The following is a 10,421-nucleotide window of genomic DNA, read 5'->3' on the forward strand; positions in this document are numbered from 1 at the left end:
CGGCCCAATAAGGTTGCTTCACTGGTCCTTTGGGTGGTCCGCGGCTCTGGCCGATGCTACCCCAAGCAGGGTCAGAAAAAGGACCCCGTTGGGGGGGGGGGCGCACTGACCAGAGCCGCAGAACACGCCCCCTGTTTGTATCCCGGCTTGTGACTCTAAGCTTGCGATGGGAGAGTGGACAGGCTGTGTCACTGCACACAACCCACCCACTCTCCCATCGCAGGTTCAGATCTGCGATGAGAGAGTGGGCGGGGTTATGCCATCATGACCTCATGTTAGGTGCCATCATGATGGCATAACCCCGCCCACTCTCCCATCGGCCCAGCCCCTCAAATTTTATGTCAGATTGTGGCCCCTGACTGAAAAGTTTGCCCACCCCTGGGTTAGATTGTATTCTTTTCAGTACTATTGAAAAAAAAGAATAATATAAATAAAATAACACAAAAACAAAATATAATATAATAACAAGTTACCAATATGTTTTGAATTTCATCTTTATCACACTTCACATGGTACAGCACCATGTCTTGAGCAATATCTTTGCGGTTTTCCAGCTTATTCATCCTGTCATAAGTGTCAGTGTTCAATACAGACCAACCCAAAAACTGAGTCAAAGACTGTGAAAGAAGCAGAATATGTATTGGTGATCTTGTATCTTGTATTTCCCGAGACACTTAAGTCTTTACAAACTCTTTACTATATTTCCTGAAAATAAACTATTATTTTACCTGTCATGTGGTATGTTTTCCTGCTACCAGAATGGCTGTTCTACCTTATTGCCTGCAGATTTCTCAGTTCTCAAATATATATATATATATATATAATTAATATTATCTCCAGAAGTAGGTGTTCGTTCTGCCTTGACAAACATTTTGGTGTTGTGAATTGCAGATCCTGTTACACAGCTCATATATTTTTTCCCCCTTTAGCTTATTTTCTGTGTAAAAACACTACAAAGTTGAACTATGGACTTTCATTAAATATAAATATGTGCTGCAGCAAGTTATACATATAAAGTTTTTTTCGTAGTCCCCCTGGCAGTAAAGTCGACCTAATGAAGCTTCTGTCGATGGTGTAGTAAAAATGCTGCAACACTCCTAATTTTACTTGACACTTTTTATAGTCTGTGCTTTCTTACAATACAAAAAAATTGCAGGGAATGTATCTAGTAGTGCCGTCGAAAACAATATTTAGTCCAGGACTGAAAACATTTGCTAAAAAATAATTGATTTTTAGGAAATCCATTTCAGGTTTGCTGGATCACCCAGATTCACACATGATAGTCTACATTTTCCAGTCCTGGAGAGCTTTATTAAATTAGGCCCTTTGTGTGGGTATTGAGTTTATTATATGTAGTTAAAAAAAAGAGTTTGTAAATGGTGCTAAAAGTTTTTTTTCAAAATTATTTTTGATTGGCACCCCAACATGTGTTTTTTTATAGTACTGAATGCCGAGACATTCACAATTCAGAATTGAACCTAAAGAAAACACTACTTTATATGCATTAAATATAAGCACTTACTTCCCCAAATGTGATAGTGGTTTGCAATTGGCTTTATAATTGCTGTGTGATCATTTATATATTTGATGCTCAAAATATAAAATTGTCACTAGTAAACTTTTTGGACATTTTCCACAGTTGTATAGCATTAGTAGAATATATTGATGCATAATACTCTAGAGCAAAATGCTTAGCTATGATAACCATCTACACATATCATAGAATATACCCCTGCCATGTATATTCCTGTTACCCATGTAAATATCTGTTGTTAGAAATACAATATAATGCATACTTGTTATCTAAAACAAGTACCAGATTGGTTTCTTTGGTACATACAAATATTTAGGTAAGCACATACACTCACAGAGGTACTGTACCTCCATTAGCGTTTCATCCTGTTCATCAAATGGTTTTCCATCCTTCCTGTTGTAAAATGTGGCAACTCCTACTATTTCTTCCTTTTTGTTTACAATGGGCAATGATAGCACATTTTTTATAACCCATCCACTTTCATCCAGTGGTTCTCTCTTAGGAAAAAAAGCATTCACAGAATAAATATTACAAATATTACAAGTTAGTAAAAAGGTATTTAAAAAACATGCAGATCGGTCCGCATCAAGTAAATGTTGTTGTGTATATTGAAAAACATTTGAAAAAAGTGTTCTCATCATCATTACATCTAAAAATGTTACAGCACATGCATTAATTTATAAATCAATACATGTGATCTTACATGTGATTTATTCTTAAAGCCCCTAAAAATGGTATTTTCACAAAATTGGAGATCTGTAAGAACATGTCCCAAGTAAAATGCACATTATTTTCCGTAAATCAAAGTTATAATGTAGGAAAAATAGTAATAGGAATATTGGAATTTAGTTTATAAGCATTTACATGCTTTATTGCAAGAGATTGTGTCCCAAGCCAACTGCCTATATTTACTTTTATACTTTCATTTTATCCACCTATCTGGTCTGTTTATGGCACTTCATATTTCTTTGTTCATATCCCTTAAATAGGCCACCTGACCTTTCCCTGTCTTATTCAGACAGGAGGCCCCTTGATGATAAGTGAATTTTTCAAAGAGGATGTAACTGTCCTATATAGGGAGGCTTCTTTTCACCAATATTCAACTTTTTTTCTGGGAGTAATATAAAACATTTTCATCAACAACCATTATAACTAACTGCATTTCTTTAGCAAATGGCCATACTACCAAGACCCACCTTGTTTCAGTTTGTCAGTGTTTATTGGTTGCCTCAAAACAAACATTTAAAAAAAGTTCATATTCTTAAATCTTTGATTATTACCTGGAATTTAAACATTTCATCTGCTGCTGCATTCATAATGTTACAAATCTAGAAAGAAGAACAGCAAAATATTTTAGGAAGAAAATTAACACTATGCAATCTATCATTGTTCAATATTATTCCACCATTATCAAAACAAATACATTTTTATTTTATCTATTGAACACTTACTAATAAATACAATGTAATATAAAATACTAAATGATTTTTTCTGGTACAAAAAATGTCTTATTTATGAAAAATTAAAAAACAATACAAATTGCAATTATAATACAAGAGAACAATATTGTAAAAATGTAAAAAATAAAGAACAAAATATTAAAAAATGTAGATTACAAAGCTTCTGTATTCTTCACAAGAATGTGAAGACTTGAGAGAAAAACATCAAAACAACCAATAAAAATTAAATAACACATGGTTCAAAAAGGATATGAAGCAGAACAATGGGGGAGAAAGAAAAAGTTGTGCATTGATCTTTAAAACAAATCAACAGACCAAAGTACAAAAAGAGGAAAATAAAGATAAAATGGGAAAATAACATCTTGTTGCCATTGTAGGTAAATAAAAAAGGTCCAAGAGAAAGAAGAGAAAAGGTCATGTGAGATTGAGTAAATTACATTCCAGCCAATGTCGCCAGATAGCCAGGAATTTATTGTGAGTAATACTAAATGATTTTTTAAAAAGTTTTCGGAAACTTACAAATCCACTTTCTGCCACATATGTCGGGAGACCGCTGGAAAGAGCCCAGTGATCTGCTGGAGGATTTCTGGTACGGGAAAGCAGAAAAAAATATATTGTAGACAATAAGCATTTTCTACATTAATAATAACATTTAGATAATTTAGAGAATTAGAGTCAGAGAAATTTGCATCTCTGTAACTGATACTCACATTTCAAATGTTTGTCAAACGTAAGCAGTTAAGCCCTCATCTCCAAACACACTCCCTGAACATTACAAATTGCTAGAAGCAGGGACACATGACTGTCAAAGCCTTGCCTTATTTTACCCACAAATAGCTTTTGAAACCTCTAAATACCAGATAAAGCAAAAATCAGCCTTTCCCCCTTTATATGTTTTCCTTATCCTTGGATCTCCCTATTTAAAATCAATTAAAAGTAGACATGTTGACTTTACCAGTGGTCGCCAACCTTTTTGGACCCATTGACCACTAAATTTACCGGTTACAAACCGCGGATGCACGGGGAGCCGTGTGTCACTCAAAAAGGAAGAAACATCCCCCATAGTGATGTCATGATGCCAGAACTCTCCCATTGTAGGTCTGAGCCTGTGATGGGAGAGTGGGTGGCTTGTGTCCAGAGGCACATCTTGCCCACCACCCTGAGCCTGCAATCTGTACGTGGGACATGGTCCGTGACCCTGGCCAGTGCATCACCCCCAAGTGGGGTTCTTCTTCTGACCACCAAACTTTTCTTGCAGACCGTTGGCAATTCCTATTTGATAGCAAACCCTGACATCCCTTTTGGGAGATCGGATGTGTGGAAGAGTCAATATCCCTCAGTTTAAGGAGCCCACTCTTTAAGCAAGACATCAGACTTAGTATGGAACAGGAAGTGGAAGGTCACAATATAGTACACTTTTACATAATCATCATTTGTAATAATTTACACTTACGGTATGACTTTAATGTCTTCTTTTCCGTGCAAAATATAATCAATAACCTTGTAAAATAATATTTCCTAAAAACAAAACAACAAAACAGCCCTAAGAGTTTATACCATGTTTAAATCATAGGTCAATATATATTTGTAGGAAAACTACTATAAGGGATGGTTCTTAATTTACCCTTCCATCTGGAGTACGGGGACCATTGTATGGAGGAACTTCTCCCATCAGGACTGGCCACATGTCAAAGAATTCCTAAAGCAGAAGAAATCACTTAAAATGTACATTACATATACAAATATACCATTGATTATTTTTTTAAATTCTCACTTGTTCACTACTGTCAATACTACAGCAATAAAGTATGCATTAAATCATTTTTTAAATTTCCCACAATTTTACTGCTAATAATAATTGGCCATCAGGACAAATACAGAGGAGATATCAAAAATTAACAAAATAACCTTATCACAGATTTTTTCAACCAGGGTTTAGTTGAACCTTTATAGACCTCCTGAGATGTTTCCTAAGCAGTAAACAAATTAATCTCCTGCCTACAATAGCCACAGTTCAGGGCCAGTCTGAGAGGTAAGAGAAGAGATGGCCACCCCGGGTGCTTCAGAAGCAGGAGGCACAATAGGGCAAGACATGGAACCTAAAATTCTGAGATAGCTCACTGCCCCTGTGAATGGGGGGCACTTTGGCCCTTTGGTCTTGTTGTTAAAGATCTTATCCTTGCAATCCCCTAAAACCAAAGCACATATCTGAAATGGCTACACAGGAAACACCAAAATTCTTACTGTCCCTAATTATTTTCTGGTATTATGATTTGCTTGATTGTATGAAAATAAGATTTTTGTTGATTGTATGAGGATAATATATTGTACAGAGCAGGAGAGTATAAAATATGATCTGAAGTTACAAATATTGTTTTTTTGGGTATATTAAAAAAATATAAAAAATGTAATGACCTCAGTAGGGTCTGTGAAAACATAGAATCAGCTCCCTGAGGAAGTAATTTCAGCAAGTACTATAGATTCCTTTAGAAAAAAGCTGGTTGCTTTTCTAGAACCACAAACTTTTACTTGGCAATAACTTTTTAATGAAAAGATAACAGAGATATAGAAACATAAGGATTTTTTTTCCTCTGGATCAAACTATGTTTATAGGGTTTTATCTGGGAAATGTTTATCTAGTAGTTGAACTTGATGGACTTTTCAACCTGACTATGTAGTTATGTAAAAAAAGGCTGACTTCATAATAATGTTGCCAGCTTTTAGGCCGAGACGGCTTAATGACCAAAAAAGTAGTAATACACTTAACGTATTTTAAAGGCAAATTCTGAATGCTATCAAACTGTTCTAAATGTTGCAAACATGTTTTACTTAAAAAAACCATTTTCATATAAAGGTAGTACCTTGTCTTTTGTCATGTCAAGAAGACCAACAGAATATCTGTCACAGTTTAAATACGCTCTCACTGTGTAAAGGGCCTTGTGAAATTGTCTTTCAATGTCTGTCAGTTCTTCAAATACTTTGTTGGCTGACCATAATAATACCTAGGGATAAACACAAAGTTTTTTAGTCCAATACACAGAATCACTAACAAATACCAACAAACATAATGAATAGGTTATAAAATATATAGATTATAAATACTTCTAAGACAAATTACTATGATTAGGAGATAAGTAAGAGGAGATATCTCTAGACAGTCAGCTACTTAAACACATAGCTGAAAGAAATACATGACCACTATTTTACTTGCCATATGAAAAATATTTTCAGCCAACAAATTTTTGGATTTAAAGATTTAAACAGCTCTACCAGATCTCACATCGAAATAGGTGACTTGACACAGGTTGAACAATTTAGCTAACAGTATGCTGAAACAGGCCTTCGTTCACCTCTGTAGCTATAGTCATAGTGGAAGCATTTATTTTTAAAACAGAGTCAAAGAAATCACAATTTTAATGAAAGCAAAAGCTTCTTTAATGGTAGATAGTTGTTAGAAACCGGCAGAAACTGTGTTCTAGAGTCTTGTGACTTTTTTGGATCTTGGACAAGTAATAACTTCCCAACACAAGCAGCTAAAGGGGCGAAAAAGGACTCACTTTTATCAAATGTTAAAAATGTGTAAATAGTTTATTTAGCAAAAGCATGCTGGTTCCAAACTGAAACTTAAGTAGGCAAAGACTTCTGTTATTACATAGGAAAGCAATCAACTAAGTTACAGTACCTGACCTCGACGTGTCTCACAGTTGTGGAGATAACTTAGGTGATAGATTTTGAGGTTTAAGGAGGCAAAATTTAGATACTTTAAAAATACCTGTAATAAAAAAGAAATTACAAATATCAGCACATGTATCTACCTTTTCTATCTACCCATTTATTAACTTTGTTCATATGTGTTCCAATAGTTCTTGCTAAAAACAAATAAAAACTACTGCCACTATAAAAGATCAGGTATCTCACACTGAACAAAATTTTTTTTGTATTAAGGTATAATTTAGGATATGTAAACACAGATAGTGTTTGAGGAATAAATGGGCAACTTAACACATCAAGTATTTTATTAAACATAAGGTGGAATGATTTTTGGAAAAAACTCAAGTACTTACATCTTCATCATATTTTGTGAAGTAAGCTCCGTCTGTCTTGTTGACTGCCATGATAACGGCAACTACATCTTTACCATTCATAATTGGTGTTGCCAGTATATTCTTTGTTTTGTATTCAGTTAGTTCATCTGCAAACCTACTGTAGGTAGAGCTCTGTTTCACAGGAGAAAGAAGATTATTTTTCAAGTAATAACAAATGAATGTGATTTACACATTTATGCAATTGAATGCTTATTTGATTTTTGAAAAGTTTTACATGCCCTGCCTTTCTTTTACACAGTTTAATAATCTGCCAAAAGTATGTTTTGTTTATGGTGAATTGCACATACACCCCCCCTTACACCCAGTGTCACCACTGGATCCAATCTTGTCGGGGAGTCATGGGTAGGGGTGGCATACATCACAGAGCCCTACCATAACAAGGGGTCAGAATTTGATATCAACCACATTAAAGTACTGATTTACCTTATCTTGTATTAGCATTTCAGACTGGTGGTGTAATGGTGTGGCACACTATAGATCCCTTATTATCACCTGAGTTTTGTTTAAATTCCACAGCCTATCTAAGTATTTTTGCAGACCATATACATCCTTTTACGAGCATTGTGTTCTGAAGCTACTTCAAGGAGGATAATGCACCATGTCATAAAGCTCAAATTTTCTCAAAATAGTTTCTTGAACATAAAAAGGAGTTCATTGTTCTCAAATAGTTTCCGCAATCACAATAAGGTGGAGGAATGAGGGAATAGTGTCATGGAAAAGCAGGTGACAGATCTACTACATGATGAATATTAAAACTGGACCCAAGGTACTTGTGGTGGAGGAGTTAAAATATTCTTGAGTGTGTAAACATGCTCCAGAACAGCTGGTTTCTGTTTTATAGTGTGTTTACACAGACTATATAATTCAATTTACCTTCTCCACCACAAATATTGTTTAGTCCAGATTTCCTATTCATAATTAAACAAACATTTGATAAAAATGGACAAAAACTAGATATACAGAACTACCATATACACTGACTGGATTTGGCTCATTCTCCTTTGCCTTTTTGCCTTCCATGTAATCTTAAACTGACTCAATATTTGTTTGTCATTTTTCTGGTTCAGGTTCATTAGACCAGTCGCTTCCTAATACAGTATAAGGCACTACCAATCTCGCTTTTACTCTTTCATGAGCATGTTAATTTGTGGGTATCACTTGAGATGCCGATTTAAGGCATTGCCTTCTAAATCTAGAGGCCTTGATCAGAAGTTTACAAACCATTCATCAGGCTCTTCCTGCAGGTAAACAGGACATTGCCAAGGTTTCTGAAAAAGCCGGTCCTTCCTTTTGGATTGGGGTTCCTCATTTTTTCATTTGGACTGGTTTGAGTCTGCTCTGTATTTGCCCCTCTTGTTGTTGTTTTCATTTTAGTGTGTTAGTAGGTTTCAGTACTTTCTTCCATGCCATTTAAGTCCCGTGGTTCAGCTCATTAATTACATATTTATACAACTTTTAGGAAGAAACAGGTAGGATATTACTTGTGTCAATGTCAGTGAGGCGGCACTTTACATTGTCTTCTTCCTCTAAGTTTACTTCTTTTCCCTCTTTCTCTACCTCCCCCACCATTCCTTACCTTTTTTCTGCCACACCCCCTCCCCATTACCCCTCATAATCCCCCCCATTGGATTATGTTTTATTGGTTGAATTTACTTTTTGCAGGTTGGTATTTAATGTTACCTCTTTTTATCCTTTTTTTTATTAATTAAAGAATGGTATACAAAATGTCCCAAATTACTCATAATCATTATTTTAAACTTGGCCTACCTAAAAACATGAAAAAAGCTGACCAATTGCTCTGGGTAACAAACAGTGTTAGACATTGGGACATTTTTAACTTACTTCTTCATCTTACATTATCAATTGTTTTTGTAAAAGTACACAATGGTCTTTATGTATTTCTATCAATGCGTATATTAGAATTCTTTTGGCAATAGTTCCTGGTTTACATTTCTGCTTATTTCAAAATTATTAGTTGAGTTGACCTTTGACAAAGTACATTGTAAAAGGCTCTGGCAACTTTTAATGTATAGAAAACATATATGGTAATTAGCTAAGTTATTTTCTGCAATTAATTTCTAAAGTAATCACTCCTGAAAACACTGTGAATCTGAAACAAATGTTAGGTGAATTGAACCTAGTGCTTGTATGTAGTACCCAGTGTTCATCTGAATATCTAATGTCCATAGCATTTTAAAATCTATAAGTAATTTAAAAGTGCATAAAAAATATCTGCATATATACATATATATATATATATATATATATATATATATATGTGTGTGTGCTTATATATACACTCACCTCTTGTCTATCAACATACAGACTAGATATCAACATACCTCAGCCACATCTTTGATGTTGATGGTCTTCTTTGTATGTGCAACATGTCCTACAACTCCAAAATCCAAAGGAAACACAATTTCACTATCAGGTGGCACAAGGCAGTCCTCCAGTTTACTTTTATCATTGACATTAAAAAGTCTTGTAGCTAACTCTGGAGTTCCGTTCCTTTGCCTGTACATAAAAAGACTACAGCGATCTGCATGAATTAGAATGCTGATTCTCTTTAGTGTCTTAAATACAACTTTCTCCATGTTTATACTTTCTTGCATGTCCTTAATAAGTTCAAAAAAAATTTCACTTTCTTCCACCTGAACAAGTTCTCGAAAAGTAGCAAAATCCACAGCTAAGTCTTTACGACCAAAGGCAGTCGCTATCGTCTCTGGTTTGAGTTTCTTCTGAAAGTATTTTTCTGTAAAGTTAGGGTTGTTTTCCAGAAAGGCCAAAACATCCTCCTTTTTCAGACTCATGTTGCAGGTTTTCAGGTAAATCAGTAGGTAAAATGGAAGGTCGACCTACGTAACAATATAAGAAATATGGATTTACTTGGTCCAGTCTGGAGCTCGGTAGTTATCATGAGAATGAGTCAACTGGGTATTAATCTCACGGTGATCAGCAAAGCGTATTCTTAATAATGCTGAAGGTGAGTCCCTAGGAGGACAGAGATCATGCAAACCAGATCAGGTGACTCACCCTAAATCTTTCAATCATCCCCTGTCATTTCTATAACAACCTATAGATATATATATTTTTTGCAAGTAATTTTATGCTTTAAATGTGTATCAATATTTTTATTGTCTCTGCCACATGCATGTTGTAAACTGTTTGTTGTTTACTGTCCATACAGATGGATTCATTAGATGTGTCTGTGCTATGCATCTTAAAAAAAGCTTCTTAGGATTTAATTAAACAGGCACTCAAGATGGTATTATCTGAAGATGACATGTGACCAATGTATTATTTGCATTCACTAACATG

General features: G+C 34.9%; 1 protein-coding gene across 1 annotated transcript in view; it reads right to left on the bottom strand.

Moving 5' to 3' along the window:
- The window catches only part of LOC140326625 (rod cGMP-specific 3',5'-cyclic phosphodiesterase subunit beta-like), a 29,588-nt gene extending 19,527 nt beyond the window's left edge, over positions 1-10,061 (bottom strand). The window contains exons 1-10 of the mRNA XM_072405395.1: positions 9,443-10,061; positions 7,059-7,211; positions 6,677-6,766; positions 5,856-5,996; positions 4,619-4,693; positions 4,448-4,512; positions 3,514-3,580; positions 2,815-2,862; positions 1,882-2,031; positions 474-617 (exon numbers count right to left, since the gene is read on the bottom strand). Coding sequence (XP_072261496.1) covers positions 474-617; positions 1,882-2,031; positions 2,815-2,862; positions 3,514-3,580; positions 4,448-4,512; positions 4,619-4,693; positions 5,856-5,996; positions 6,677-6,766; positions 7,059-7,211; positions 9,443-9,913 — 1,404 coding nt within the window. The 5' untranslated portion in view covers positions 9,914-10,061. The remainder of the gene's footprint in view (positions 1-473; positions 618-1,881; positions 2,032-2,814; positions 2,863-3,513; positions 3,581-4,447; positions 4,513-4,618; positions 4,694-5,855; positions 5,997-6,676; positions 6,767-7,058; positions 7,212-9,442) is intronic.
- Positions 10,062-10,421: the final 360 nt, after the last annotated feature.

The sequence above is a fragment of the Pyxicephalus adspersus genome, chromosome 3, assembly GCF_032062135.1.
Source record: "Pyxicephalus adspersus chromosome 3, UCB_Pads_2.0, whole genome shotgun sequence".
NCBI classification, from domain to species: domain Eukaryota; kingdom Metazoa; phylum Chordata; class Amphibia; order Anura; family Pyxicephalidae; genus Pyxicephalus; species Pyxicephalus adspersus.